The sequence below is a fragment of the Haliotis rufescens genome, unplaced genomic scaffold, assembly GCF_023055435.1.
Source record: "Haliotis rufescens isolate VD_foot unplaced genomic scaffold, xgHalRufe1.0.p SCAF_1, whole genome shotgun sequence".
NCBI classification, from domain to species: domain Eukaryota; kingdom Metazoa; phylum Mollusca; class Gastropoda; order Lepetellida; family Haliotidae; genus Haliotis; species Haliotis rufescens.
The window spans coordinates 75,458,701-75,475,125 of NW_025963779.1; the positions used below are offsets into that span (position 1 = coordinate 75,458,701).

General features: G+C 41.4%; 1 protein-coding gene across 1 annotated transcript; it reads right to left on the reverse strand.

The window, feature by feature from the left end:
• Nucleotides 1-214: 214 nt before the first annotated feature.
• On the reverse strand, nt 215-12,924 carry LOC124146820 (cholesterol 25-hydroxylase-like protein 1, member 2). The gene is made up of 2 exons (XM_046517285.2): nt 12,214-12,924; nt 215-2,733 (listed from the first exon to the last, which is right to left on the reverse strand). The coding sequence occupies exons 1-2, from the start codon at nt 12,637-12,639 to the stop codon at nt 2,299-2,301; spliced, it is 861 nt and encodes a 286-aa protein (XP_046373241.1). The 5' UTR covers nt 12,640-12,924; the 3' UTR covers nt 215-2,298.
• Nucleotides 12,925-16,425: the final 3,501 nt, after the last annotated feature.

Below are 16,425 nucleotides of genomic sequence, written 5' to 3' on the forward strand. Positions count from 1 at the left end.
TGGTTGATTCATGTCATCGTATCCCAATAGCGTAGATCGATTATCGAGATCTCAATCACACTACTGATTATAGAACGCCGTCATATATTTGGATATTGCTGAGAGCGGCGTAAAACAAACAAAGCAAAACTTAAAACCAGCGCATTATCATGCACTCTGCGCTGATACCACAACTCCACCAGGGTCATGACAAAAATGATAAGCCAACGCCTTGTTAAGCGAGATACTTTATTCTGCACTATGTCGACCGCTGAATTTGTCCTGTTAAAGTTGCGTTTCAACTACAACATATCGAAAGCGATGGCAGGTCCCTTCGTTTCGGGAATCTTCGCTTAATCTTAATTTTAAGTATCATCTTTATTGACAACATTATTACAAACAAATTAAGCTGAGTTCATGAATACAATTTTGATCGAAGGCTCTACTGGAGGAGAAAGTATATTTCAAATCTTTCTTTTTATTATTACTGTTACTAAGCGTTTGCTATTTACTGAAAAAACGCCTTTACGATAAACATGCACCTCGAAGGGACTACTGTTCGGGGCACTTTCGGATGCAGACAACAAGGCCACAACTAATTATTCAAGGCATCGGTGCAACGAAGCGGCGACGGATGTGATTCACATGAAGCGGTAATGTTCGGTAGGACTATGTATTGTATTATCTTGTAGGTAATTTGTTTAGGTAATTGGTGACAATACAACGAGCTGAAGTGGGCGGGGATGAATATCTGATAAATAATTATAATGGTCTAATGGAAGCAGATAAATGTATCTCTGGTACTGATCACGACAAACTGTCAAGCATAATCATAACAAATGCTGTCATATTTGGCTTATCTGTATTAGGCGACCAAACAATACTTAATCAGAAAGTCTAGAGTTTGGCGGTGACAAAATTATGACATTCTGAGCATACTCTGCAGTTGGATCCGATACTCTGTCCTGCTGTGGCACAATCATTTCAAGTTTAGCTATTTCGCTTCGAGCCTGACAAATGGTATGATAATGCGTGACAGTTACCGCGTATCACATTAGCATTTCCTGTAGCTACTAAACGGGGCAAATGTGTATGAATGTCATACCGATCTGCATTTCGTGACCACCAGCAACTTTCCGGAATATGTATGATTGATTCAATCTATAAACGAACGAGCCATTAGTGGCCAAAACACTTTCAGCTGAAATGTTTTTTTAGTGTTAGAATTTCAAAAAACGTAACATCACAATTTACTAAAATAGTTCACAGTATGGATATCTAAAGATATCGATAAAATAAGAAACAAGTACAATGAACTCAAGGTATAACGAACTATTAAAGCCATTAAATTCAGATTTATATACCTGAAACTCGGTATTCCAGAGGGTAATGACGTTAATCATGACTCCTCGAGTAAGAGGATGTTTTTAGAGCCAATACTTCGCTATATCAGGAGTTGACTGTATAAGTATAACATACATAATTAGGCGATACATTGACAGCTATACCTCACCTCGATGGCCACAAAAGGCCACGTCATTATGAGGGATGGGCGTGCCAGCCAATGGAATCGCCCCATTGATGGGTAGGACCACGTCCTTCACACTTGTACACCAACAAATGCGTTGAGACTTACACCGGTAAAATCAAATGAAAACAGGGTTGTATATATTTGGATATCAAAGACTGAATAAATTAGAAAACTGATATTTCTGAGAAAGCGTATCCCTTTAACCTGTGAAATCATATGTTAAGTTTATGGCGAAATGTTCCCATACAATTGAAAGAAAAAAAATGTTCATTAGCTCAACTTTCACAAGAGGATCTCAAATGACACGCCAAAAATATCACGTTTCACAAAGCAACAAATAAAAAAAAAACACAAAATAACCAGGAAAGTCTCAAGAATAACCGGATCCGGTGTGTATAAGGGAGCTTCACAACATCGTCATGCAGGGTTAATACTATTCTATGACGTTAGTTTCATAATGATTTAACCATGTTCTAAACACACATTAATCACTTTTAGGTACGAAAAGTACGTTGACATGTAGAATAGCATGAACCCCCATATTCAATAATAAACACTGGATACGTAAGTTTGATTCCATGAACTCCCTTATAACACTTCCTTAGCACAAACCGATAGGCTGCTGAAATCATATATGTGTATTTAAAATAGTCAATACATCTTACCAAAGACAAATCCTCATGCGTGTGTGCATGCTTTTACTTTGATGAGGTTTTAAAAATTCATTGAACCATTTTTCATATTTGATAGATTTCAGCAGCACTATCTACCCCTCTCAATCACGTCACCTAACCCTGCTTCTTAGTCTCGCGGTTCCTCCTCTCGTATTCCAGTAGTGCCTTCGTCTTGACCCCACCAGCCCTCATTGGTGGGCAGTACGACCCGAACAGGCGGTCAAAGTGGTTGAAGAAGGGCTGGTAGTTGGTCAGCGGCTTCTGATGGTGCATGTCATGTTTCGGAGCACCGCCGAACAGGTCGAAGGGGAAGAAGTTGTTGACGGTGAAGGGGAAGTCGAAGCCGGTGTGCCCCTCGACGCTGATGAAGACGCTGAAGATCATGTAGCTCCAGGTGGTGAGGCAGTGCGAGTTGAAGAACCAGGTGTTGGTGGTAGTGAGGAAGCCGACGGTCACAAGCTCCCACGGGTGGAGGTACTGGGTCACCCACGTGAACGGACTGCTGTAGCGGTGGTGCAGGGCGTGCACCTGCTTGTACAGGAAACGGAACTGGAACGAGAATGGCATAGCTTAAAGTTACGTCATCTGTGTGATTTGTGCAAGTCCTGAAATTTAAAGAATGGTCTTTTCAAGTGATTTGAGACGTTGTTTTCATTATTGTCTGAAGACCTGCGTCCAAATTTAAACTCGTAGCGCTGGAACATAGACTTACATCAGTCGTAGCTCTACAATTGCTTTTCTAAATAAGGGATATCGTATCGGCCTCCTTGTTTGATAAATTTACCTGATTGCGTATTCACTAGCTCCTATTCAATTCAACAACGAATCTGAATAATTAAATGTGTCTGTCATCTTCTCAAAACCGTCATATGTGTTTATCTGTTTCAGCCCTTGCAACTGTTCAATGTGCAGAGACAGGTTGATTATTGTGAGCAATATTAATATTATTTGTGACAGGGAAGAAAAGTACTTAAGGTTCTCTTGGAATTCAACGGCAAACAATATAAACAGGAAAGGATGTTGCCCTGCGCGTTAGTTCAGCACGAAGATATTGATGGACAACGACAGAAAGGAACGCCAAAGGAGAACAAAGTGAAAGGATTCCATGATCCCGACAGGCGACGCAACTCGGTATACTCGTTTTCAGGTGCATGTGTATTGAATTATATAACTCAAAGCATTAAAACATCTACATGATTGACGTCACCGACTAACGCGTGTGCACAAATAATGATGGAATATGCAGAAACTAACGGTAATATCATACAGAGGATACGGGGCAGGTAAACGGGAAGATGCAAAATAATTAGGTTGGAACTGATCCCAAGACACCTCATGTTAGCACATGGTGTAATCAAACATATTGATGTTCACATACAAACCTACATCCGAAAATAAAGTATATTTATATTAACCAAACATACCTAATGTTTATCCAATCAATATACCTGGACAGACCGAATGTCGGATTACACAGAGTTTTACTGTATATGGTTGTCAGTTGCGAACATCAGACTACCTTATATGTGTCTGTTTCGTGAAGCTTGGCCCTCGGTGCGTACAATATTCATGTTCGCTAACTAATGACCATCAATACACGTGTACTTGCAATTTTAACACCACATCTTTTCAAGATCTAAACATTAGTATACATCACAATGAGAATCTTATCATGAATACGTGGTTAAGCCAGGGAGTCCATACACGGCAGGCATGACGCATGTACCAGCGTTTCTCCAACCGCCTGATCGAATGCAGCAGCGCCCGTCAGTACAGTGAAAGCAGATGACCTAACATGCAGACGTTTTTGTTGTGGTTAAGAAGAATTAACTCTTGTGATTCTAACATTGTGTGTGTGTGGGCTGGTTGTCAGTCTTGCATCTTGAGGTTCAGGGTGTGTGTGAGGGAGCGGAGAGGACCTGGGTAGGTCCTTTTTCAATTTAATTCCTTGGACACATACTAAGTGGGAGTGGGAGGGGAGGATACCGGGCTAGTCAGTGCTACCTGTCACGGTACCCCGTGTGCGTGGGAGTGGATGGTAGGGTTGAGAGGTCCATGGTTGTCGGTGCTGCATCTCGCGGTACACGGTGTGTGTGAAGGAGGGGAGAGGACCAACGTTGCCGGACGCTATGAACGTCAGATTGCCATTAATAATTCACCCAAGATGACATTTGCTTTATTACTTCAACAAATGAACAGATATTGAGAATAAGACTGATTTCCTCATACAGTTGTCATTGACATAATGAAAATGAGGAAATAGTTCCTGTCTGGAGTGGCTCGTGAATAATATCGGCACATGTCACTTAACCCTATTGTGAAAAAACATGAATGTGTTGAATGTATCAAACATTGGTCTGGGTGGTCCACGGGGTACACCTTTCACATGCGCAGGGGTTTGAATATATATAACACGGGGTAAGTTTAATATACCATAAATAGATACGTGAGATTCGTTCCACTACGTACTCAGGTAACTCCCCGAGCCACCAGCCACCTGCTACTTATAAAAGTAGCCCTGCATGTGACGGTTACTAACATCTACCACCAAGTAGAGTTATGTGTACACGGAGCTGCGGGGTCAGCTGGGAATGACAGATAAAACTGCTCTCAACAGAGATTATTACGTCACAACCTGTATTAGGGGCGTGTTCAGGCGTCCCGGTCAAGTGGCGTGCTCTCGGAGAATCTTCGAAATCTGTCCCCGGGCACAGGTTGAGTTTCACGTCCTTCTAAGCGCAACAGTGGATGACTAATAACATCCTGGCCTATAGAAGTACATCCTCATTTTCCCAGCGCTTTACAGCTCTATTCTATAACGATAATTTCATATACAGAGAGAGATATAATACACTAGATGACCGAGAATATACTAATGTTCATGGTAAATTGACCCTTTCGCTAAATGCTGCAACCTTTTCATTCCACCGCGTTCCGGAAGTATTATATTTTTTTACGTTTTATTTATTTATTTATTTATTTATTTATTAAAAAGTAATTATTTATAAAAAAAAATATGTGTGTGTGTGTGTGTGCGTGTGTGTGTGTGTGTGTGTGTGTGTTGGGTGCGGGGCATTCACAATAGAGATACATGTAGATGATTGATTAGGGACTATGTCACTGAGAAGATTGTGTTGTTTTTCTTGTAAGCCAAATACAAATTCACATCACGACAGCATGTTGTCTCGGATAGACAAACCAATGGTTGATAGCATGAGCAAAGACTCACGCCGTCGTGCATTAGCATGCATTAAGTACTGAACACGACTTTCCATTGCGTTCCATATACAGAAATGTGTCAACCAAATATAGTATTCTTTACTTTACCGCGGTAACTTACGCGTCCATCAAATGGCATCTAGTTTTCTCCGTTAGGCTGATTGTATACAAAGTGACCCTTAAACCACAGACGTCAAATTGCCATGGGGCACTCGATGACATCAAACTTAATCATACGATATACTAATTAGGTCAATAGGACAGCTAACGGTCGCCCACTCACTCCAAGTTTCATAGAAACAAGGAAGTCATCGATATCCCCCGCCCTTTAACAAAGATTTGTTTGCTTCTTGTTAATTTACACTGCAATGCGAGCAGCGCACCACGCTATCAGGGCAAATACAAAAATCTATATCCCAGCAAAACGACGTTTTTGAGGGGGAAAAACACGAAAAACGACTAGTTTTAAATTGGGAACAAGGTGCATAAATAACTGAGCATGTCTGTCTACTTCTGAAACTGGTTCCCGCCAGGCATGTCGTCTGCCTCCTAGAACTCCATTCCTTAACGACGGGCGTGCATGGTTGTTCGGCGCACTGAAGAGTCGGCTTGCACGTCATCGCAGAATCATTCCTGACTAATCAGCATGTTGTTCTTTTAATAATTCAGTTCTTCAGTTGCTGCATCTGATGTACTTGAAACACAGAAGCAGACCTCTCTCGGTGATAAGGGAATCAATGGATCTCACGTGGGAGTATTGCAATATTAACATAATCGTTCTGTACTTTCTGACGTGTAACACATTCACATCTGGCATAGCCCTTTCACTTTGCAGCATAAACTATCGAGCGATATTTGTCCGCCATTCTAAAAGGCTTCAGGTGTTCAGGACAATCTGATTGACTGAGTAAGTGAGTTGTTTACGCCGCTTTTAGCAATATTCCAGCAATATCACGGCGGGGGACACCAGAAATAGGCTTCACACATTGTACAAATGTCGGGATTCGAACCTGGGTCTTCGGCGAGACGAGCGAACGCTTTAACCACAGGGCTACCCGACCGCCCCCAGGGTAATCGGAAAATACTGTAACTGTAACATTCATTCTATTGATCAATACATAATTGAATGTCATGTTATCATCATGCTTTGTTACACATTCATAGTGTGCATATTTGTGATGCGCCAAATACACACCCTAAAGCAAGCTCAAACTACATTATTACCCTGGTCAATGAATTAGAGTGCACTCGATTTTCAATCTCAGCTCCTTGGGGTGGGGAGTATACAACCGAAGCTGACTGACTGAGTGAGTGAGTGAGTATGGTTTTACGCCGCTTTTAGCAATATTCCAGCAATATTACGGCGGGGGACACCAGAAATGGGCTTCACACATTGTATCCATGTCGGGAATCGAACCGGGTCTTCGGCGTGACGAGCGAAAGCTTTAACCACTAGGCTATCCGACCGCCCCCCTGAAGCTGACTGAGGCGCTAGAATGTTTACAGTCATCCTACCAGGTACCCATTCACTGCTGGGTGAACAGTGGCGCAAAGAAAATTGTCTTAGGAGACACCCTATGTGCTACAATGATGGCAGGACATTAACACAAGAAACGTAACACTTAATTGTCTGGCGACACGTTAATGTACTGAACAAACAGGGATCTACACCTATGGCTAGGACAAGCATATACATAAGAGGAAGGTTTGAATAGATCAGACACAGCGTTAGAAATTGGCACTAGTCCTATAGTCCTTGTCAAACTGCCCAATAGTAAAGGTACCATAAGGACTAGTAGAAATTTGCCATTTTTAAGGGTTTTGCTACATGTTATCATTATAAGGACAAGTGGGCTAAAACTGTTAGTTTCTATTGCTGCAGACAGACACATCACACATTAACAGCATCGAGCATGAGAAAGTGGTTGCGGTATGTTACAACTATATACCGTCGGATCATAGGTTTTCGGACGTCATACGTTTTCGGACGGCCATGTTTATCGCGATTACACGTGCTAAAAGGGGTGTTGCATTACAGTTATTCATTTGAGTAGAGAGAAAACTACGAATGTTTCTTAACCGACCAATCCGTGTACATCGACACAGTTCGTTTAGAATACATGCTGATGTTTCAATCCATTTATAATGTCATTCCTTACTAAAATAGTCAACTGTCAACATTCCATCACAACAGGGTTCAGCAGAAATCAATACTATTGACATAAGGACGCTATATTGCCATGACCTCTGCCCAATAATAGATATACAAGTCGCCCAAGCGGGATGCTTCTTTCTGGCAATCAGCTTGTTGGCTTGCATGGGACTGGCATTAACAACAGATAAAACATTGTTAAGAAGGCTTGACTATTTATATTTCGCGTTCGCCAAAATCAATTTACTCTTGCGGCTGAGTGGTAACTTTCGCTCTCCCCTAGTAGTGCAGGCGTACCCAAACGGTGTCACGAGTGTTCACAAGGGAAAGGTCACTGGGTATCGGCAGCGGCACGAGGGAGCCATGTCGACTGCACGGTAACACTGTAACGTGGACAAAAGATTACTCTTCCGGATAATAGTTATCACCATATCCCAGTTTCCTTCTAGTTCGAGGGTGAATCCTAACACCAGTGTTAGAAATTGGCACTAGTCCTATAGTCCTTGCCAAACTGCCCAATAGTTAAGGTATCATAAGGACGAGTAGAAATTTGCCCTTTTTAAGGGTTTTGCTATGTGTTATCATTATAAGGACTAGTGGTCTAAAACTGTTAGTTTCTAACGCTGCTAACAATAGCCCTGCACCATGACTGGAATATATGTATTTCATGAAACCAAAATTCTAGAATTCTAGATCATAAAAAAGTAAGCCTTGCAAACTCTATGAAATCAGCATCAGGAAAAAGAAATTTAGAGGAGAGAAATGTGTTGTGTAATACAAGATTTCATAGACTATGTTAGGCTATCGTAACCTATAGCGATCTGTAAATATCAGCCCATATGCCTACAGCGATCATGAACACCCGAACTCTCCACCAGGGTATGCTCACAGAATGCAGATTGTTACATGGTAGACAGAACTAGACACCGTTGGTCAAACTAGTTAGCAGCTCATTATATTTCGTCCTGGTGGTGTATGTAAATAGCTGGATTTTGGAAGGAAATCACTATAGTCCCTTTTGATTTTCTCTGGTCTTAGACTAACATACTAGTGGCCGTGTCTCCAGAATGGGATACACACTAGTGTACATATTTAAACAGCTTTGAATATTTGTATGTGAACGGGAAACCGACAAACATCGTCACGATCTTCCAGAACTCGCACTTGAACGTAAACTGGTTCCCCACCAATTATACTCCACAATCTCTGCAACTCTACTGCCTCCTCTATTAGAGAAACATGGCATCACCCCTTGAGGTTAAAACTTTACCTCCAATTCACTTAGGGTATCAACCTGTTTGTCCCCACTGAATGTATCCAGCAACCCCTCTAATTAGGTTTGTTTGTATGACAGCGGTCTGTAAATAATCGAGTCAGGACCAGACAATCCAGTGATTGACATCATGAGCATCGATCCACGCAATTAGGATACGATGACATGTATCAACCACGTCAGCGAGCCTTGACCACCCGATCCCTTTAGTCGCCTCTTACAAGCATAGTCGCCTTTTGTGTGGCAAGCATGGGTTGCTGAAGACTTATTCTAACCCGGATTTTCCCGGGTACCTCTAATTAGGCGACTAACGGGACCGGTGGTCAGACTCTACGACTTGGTTGATGGATGTCATTGTATCCCAAATGCGTACCTCAATGCTCATGATGTTAATCACTGGACTGACTGGTCCAGATTCGATTCTTGACAGACCCCCGTGACGAAGCTTGAATATTGCCGCGTTAACACACGTGCAAAAACACTGGCGGTTCACGACGTTCACTAGCCGAATCTCTTTTACAACTTACTAGACACTCAAGTACATCATAAATGTGTTTGATCTCAATCAGGGGCTTCCAGTACCACCTAGTATCCATGTGTCCTCGTTTAAGATAATTACTTGAGGTCTTCCTTCAAGAGATTCATTTAATGGTCGGGAAGGGGTTGGGGTGGGTTGGGGTTTGGTGAGGTTTGGGGTGAGGGTCTTTGTTCAGCTATGTACATCAGGACCACCTCCAGACTAACATCTAGTCTCTGACATTAACATATTTTACAGAAAAAAACAGTTGTTAAATTATAGTTATAAAATATAATAAAAAGGAGCCAAGATACTTTCTTCCTGTTACAGCAGTAATCTAGACTTGCCCAATATTATAGACTTGCATGCGCTGTATTTGAATACATTTTTCAGGGTCTGTATGACAGACTCGACCAGCTCTTATATATGAGGACATAGTCCTCTGTGCCATCCATATAGCTATCTCAAGGACGACTACCCCACCCCTGTACACCTCCTTAAAAAGATAGGCCATGTACCGCAATGAGATATTACACGGATTATCGAAGCACTTAAACAGTGATAAATAACATTCCTGTTATTGATAAGGTGTTCACACAACTGCCAGTGTCAGTTTGTCCTTTCAACAGTACAACAGGTCAAGCAGATCCATTGTAACGTATCTCTAACCTGAACAGGAATTCATGTCTCATAATCAGCACACATTCCAGTCCGTGTCATGGAGTTTAGATATGATTCGCTCTGGTCTATGTGACACTGGTTATTATGGCAGGGCGCCGCAAGTCGCCTTGGGTGGACTCATTTAACTTATGCTAAGATGTTAAAATAAACTGAAAACAGGACATGGCGTGCAGAAATAGAATCAGCACAGGCGTTTCGCACCATTATCGTGTTTACAATACCCTGTGCCTTTAAAGAAACATAATAGGATATTAACTTGCATCATGGAGGTTTCACGGGGAAAGAATATTTTTAATACTGACTGAGAGTGTCAGTATGACCCGATATCATGGCTGGCTGGTGATGTTTCATTCGTGTACCTGCTTTTTTATCACATCGATGTCATGTATTTCACATAAGGCGCCACGATTTTACACCAGACCCTACTGGTCTAACGGGTCGTAGTATGTGCAGGATTAGTTGACATTACTTGGGCAGATCTTCTCATTACATGGTCCATTTTCTGATGTTTGTTAATACTTTGTACATAAAACTCGAGCGTCTTTACAGAGTTATCTTTTCAAGAATTTTACATTTATACATTACACATATTTTGCTTTAGAAGATAATTGAGTATCGTTTCGTCGGTGGGAACACTCTTTTTTACGCCAAATAGTACTGTAACTTTCAAATATCATATCATCTATATGCACATTGATCCATTTAAAAATACTGACCCCAAATGGAAGGACAGTTGGACAGTAAAACAAATAATGTTGTATTGTTTCCGGCACTCCACATGTGTCACATTTATGACTGGTCTTGACACTATCGTGTACCTGCTTATTTCCAAGTCGCCGTGACATAGCAAGAATACTGCAGGTTATTGTGTAAAGGAACATTCACTCATCTACTAACATGGCTAATTTCCAACAATTACAAGTCATAAATATATCCATGTTTCCTTGTATCCATCCTCTATCTCCAGGGCTCGCATTTCGGTAAACCTACACTAAAGTATAATACTTGTATCACATTACATTGCAACTTATACTGAGCTGACACCAGTCTGAGATGGGAATATTACTGATACAAACATGCATTTGTTCTAATTGTTCATATGCAATTTAATCATGAAATATTATGTTTAGATTAAGTTAAATTTATGATATCTTGAGGACACCAGTTACATGTTACACATAACACTTCCTACACGAACAATTACCTGTCCAGCAAAATCAGTTAATCAACCAAGGTACGACTACCGTCTTTATCTTAAAGGGGGCAGGGAGCAGGCTCGGTCCCGCAAGAGCCAGATGAACTACATGGAACGGGGTGTGAGCCAAAAACACTAGACTTGAGAAGAGTCCCTTTCCGAAGCAGAACCTCATTGTTGGACCTGTGAGTGTTGCTCCGACAATAGATGCATTCAATTAGTCAGATTGAAAAGCTACCGTGCATCATATCGAGATACTAGTTATCCTATGATGCCTCTGGATTATTTTGTTTGTTTATCTGTTTGTTTGCAACATTGCATTTATATGACGTCGTTCAGTACATAATCGATTCATTTACAGGTGTCTTTAAGGGTAGCACATCCTCACGTCCAGATATCTTTTAATAGAAAGGAGCCCAGAGAATATACTCATTACCAAATACTGAAGAAATCTAGACTTGCTAAAGATTTATAGGTTGTGTGTGTTTCTAATAATCTTCGTTTCAGGGTCTTTCCTGGGACACATGGATTACACATGGAAATGTCTTTAATAATAATAATAATAATAATAATAACAATAAACTGAATAGAAATGTGTAGGCATTCTGCTTGATGTGGCACGTGCAAAGCAGAACTCGCAACTGACTGAAATATAATTATTAATGGTAATGTGCGTGTACGCAACCGTGACGTTGTCATTGTTTACAACGAATGTAAGGGTATATAATATTATACGTGTTATTACCGTTACACGTCAATTTGATATAGGCTCTCGAGGAAAGTCACCTATTCCTGATCGGAGTCCTTTGTGATTATTTAGTGAGTGAGGTTAACCCTGATCTGCCTAACGTACGCGACTCTTCACTGCTCCGAGTTAGTGAGTGAGCTACAACTTCAAAGATTTCAGCCAAGATTTTAAATTATCCATCACAGGGGCCTCTCCAGAATTGACATGGGCCCAGACTGAGCATGTTAATAAATGCAAATATTACCTTGTGGTGAGTATAGTGCCACACGTAGTACTGGAAGTCGAAGATCAAGACACTGGCGGCTTGGTGCCAAACGAATTCGAAAAGAGTCGGCGCGAGGTCGGGCATGACAGTGGGCGGGGTCCAGATCCACTGGGCCATGGCGGCAGGCAGAATGAACAGAACATGGTTCCAAAATGTCAGACTCAGGGTATCCATTATCTCGGCTCCTGTCACCTTCCTCGACGGCTGGATTTTGTATTTCTTGTACCAACTCGTCTCCGAGCAAAAGATGTCGATCAACATGAAGGGGATGCAGAGAGAGAGGTAGAAGGAGATGGAGAGAAACACCGGGAACAGGGGGGAGCGAAGGTATTCTTCATACCCATGCCGCATGTCCCAGATCGGTTGAAGGATCCGATCGCTGTTGATAAGTGAAGAGTTTTCCATGTTGTTTGCAGTGTCAGTTGTGGTAAACGGTAGAGAGACCGGATCTAGAAAATGTCGTCTGCTCCCAGCCTCCCAAGCTATATCTGAACTCGCCGCCCGTTCAATGAACACTGATCACTTGTGGTCATTGAAACAATAATATGTCCCAGTAGCTAAAGACGTTTGGACTTGGTTAGACTCTGCCCGACCTCGCACTGTTTATCAGTCGTTTGCTCCTCCTAAACGCTCGCCTTTGTGCAGCCTCTCGCGTTTTCTCGCTTGAAGGTTGGGAAGCTGTCCCGGGCTATGACGTCACGCGGCTGATCGATTCGTGCACCTGCCAACGTTGGCGGAAACATTGAGGCTTTGAAATAAAGCCTTGGTCTGGTGGAGAAAATCGGTATGGTTTTAAATTCACCTTATTGTTAAATCCATAGCTGTATATACGTAAATACGTTTAAAAGAAGGATGTTAAATACTATACCGACTTTAACCGAATAAACGCATATACCACAAGCCACGGTTAATAAAAGAAATACCGGTCTAAGCCTACGAGAGTATACGGGATAAACAGCTTGCCCTCTGTAAACCTTGAGAAGTTACATGTAAAACCTAGAAACATTGTTATCTGATAATTGAACTACATGCATATGTGGTTTAATGGAGCCTTAAAACGTCAAATGATGAACGGTTAGGCCGTATCTCTTGTAAAAATGATAAAAAATAGCTATAAAACACTTAAAATGACGAATAACACATTGGGAGACGACTTTAGAATTTATGTTAACGATATTCCATGTGACACATCTTAGAACGTAATTATTTTAAACCCAACAAACCCAAAGTGTACCAGGAGGTCATACTTTATCACCAATTAACAAAACTTAAAGACAGGTTATGTTGCCACTTATTGTTTACATTAAATAAAGTGTATTTATTCATATGTGCAACTCTCAATAAGTGCAATAAGTACAAGTAAAATATTCCAATTGACGTGGCGCATGAGTGCACCAATCACTCTTCCCTGACGAAGAGCACGTACTGCTCTATGTAAGTAATAACCTATATGGACATACAAAGTACAGGTACCGGAATGTCTGTTATCTGTGCTGATGTTGTAGCTCGCACAGTGGTCCACTTGTATACTGACCTACTGACATTGTCGTATATAGATATGCTACACACAGCGGTGGAGGTGTAGGGGAAGGGAGGTAACTCTAGATCATCTTCACCGTGCATATGTGCCGCACTCAGATGTATTCCAACTGTATGCAGTGTTCGAAATACCTGCCTGCCCGACCGTCCGAGACGGGTTGATTTCAACTCGGGCTGCCAGATTTTCAAATCCCCCTGCCCGATGGTCGGGTTATATTTCATATGTGACAATATTCTAAATATTTCCCGATGATAATCATTAATTCACATGTAAAGATGAATGATAAAATGTAACCAAAAAGAAATCCCGTTAGCTTATCCTGAGAAACATATGATTATAGTGGGCAGGCAGGTTTTGGTCAGGGCTGGCAAGTATTTCAGCTAGCCAGTCCTGTGGTCTGGCTGAAACTTTTGGGAGTTTCATACCCTGACTGTATGGCTGCGGAATTTCAGTTATCGAATCTGCAATCTGCACCAGGTAATCCAGTAAAATAGACGTCACAAGGATTGATCTACGCAACTGGGTACGATGACATGCATCAAGCAAGTCAAGCTTGATCCTCCGCACCCGATCCTCTTATATAGTCACCTAGGTTGTCCAGGTTGACGAAGACCAATCTTAACACGGGTCTTCACGGAGGACATGTAACATACACGATAAAGCTGATAAGTTGTGATATTCCAGTCAATAATTTATACTCATTGCGATATACACCTGTCCACGTAGCATTGGTGATAATACACTCCTCAAAACGTTTAAATCACTTAATGAACATGCCATTCTCATATATATATCAACTTGCGATAATAACATGTGTACCTGTTCGCTGTACTGAATGCATTGTGATCTTAAATTGTTGATTCATAAGCCATAGGTCCATTGTTTAACATAATTGCAAGGTATGCGTGTTTCTTCCAACTAACTGCATGATGTATGTACCGTTCAACATGTTAGGTTGAAATGAGTATGGAAAACAAATTAATATTTGGATAACATGTATTCGTTGGGATATATTTGTTAAAGATAGCGTTTACCCACAAGCATAAAATGATTACTCATTTTCTACAACGCTGAGGTTACAAGATGTACAGGTATTATATTATATAATTTTAAATATGCCTTTAAAGTTCTTTAAATCCAAATAACTTACTCTTAATTGAGCAAGCGAGACTCGAACCTCTTTATTGTAACAGACAATAAAATATGTTGTTTGCAGAGAGAATAGGTATATGTAGATTTGTTATTTCTTAGTTCTTCTATCCACATTTGCTGAAAACAATCTTTAGCAATATGAAGTAATAATGACATACATATTTCAATGTTATCCCAATGTCTTGACTTCTGGAGTAACATATACAAGCACGGATGCAGCACGTATGTTTGTTTGTTTGTTTGTTGTTTAACGCCGCACTCTGCAATTTTACAGCTATATGACGGCTGTCTGTAAATAATCGAGTCTGGACCAGACAATCCAGTGACTGACATCGTTAGTCGTCCCTTTCGACAAGCATAGTTGCCATTTACAGCAAGCATGGGTTGCAGAAGATCTATTCTTCCCCGGATCTTCACGGGTGCAGCACTTATTTTTGCAGTTTTGCATTTTGTTTTGCAGTTCGCGTTTAGTAATCGTGTAATTGTTTTGAAAAAATATCAGTTGAAAGCGGTTAGAGGTAACATTATGTTATATGTATTTGGGATTACACTTACGTGCCCTACTTTGAGAGTATGGGTTCGAATCCTAGATCGGACTCCACACACCAAAAAGTACTTCACTAAGAATGTGTGATCCCAATTGTAGCATATGTTACAATAAGTAATTTTGTAGGGTATAAGTTAAAGCTTATTTGTGTACAGCTGGTCCCCCCCCCCCCCCCCCCACAGATAACGTTGAGCCGATGCATGTGCTTTCCTCACTGCTAAGCGGAAGGTACGGGGTTCGATCCCCGGCCGCGTCATACCAAAAGACGTTAAAAGATGGTACTTGTTGTTACCCTGTCTGGAGCTCGACATTAAGGGGCTAAAACAAGGACTGGTCGGCTCGGAGTCAGTATACTGTGTCTGAGTGGGGTATTCATGTTAAATTGCGGCATGGTATCTCAGTGGGCTAGCACTATAAATCGGCATCAGTCCGGACTGGTACAAGCAGCCACACACACACACACACAAACACACACACACACGTGCATGCACGTCGCTATATAAGTGCAATAATCTTGGACGCGACGTTAAACCCAATTTCACCTCACCTCACCTCACCTCACCTCCTCACTGCTAAATGTTGTGTCAATGGCGCTTAGTGTGACGGATATTTTCTCGCCTCATGTGAACATTATTAAAAAGTGTTCTTCCCTCATCTCTTTTCAATCCACGCAATTTGGATACGACGATACGCAATCAACCAAGTAACCGAGCCTGACCACCCGATGTATTTAGTCGACTCTTACGACAAGCATAGGTTTCCGGGTCATTTGTCTATCCGAGAATCCCCACAGAAGACAGGAGAAATAATGGTGAATAACAAATTACCTGGAATTTGAAAGCCATATTCTGCAATGGCCACTAGAGTCAGGACGCCTCTGTTCAGGTGACATTTATCCAGACGTATCGTACTGTTCGTCCTCAATGTCGCCGTCAGTCATCACTTTAGTCCA

Bases quoted from the DNA above. Each gene is read 5' to 3' on its own strand.
- LOC124146820 (XM_046517285.2), bottom strand. From the start codon at position 12,639: ATGGAAAACTCTTCACTTATCAACAGCGATCGGATCCTTCAACCGATC. The intron at 2,734-12,213 runs GTAATATTTGCA...TTCTCGTTCCAG, and splicing joins GGCACTATACTCACCACAAG to TTCCGTTTCCTGTACAAGCA.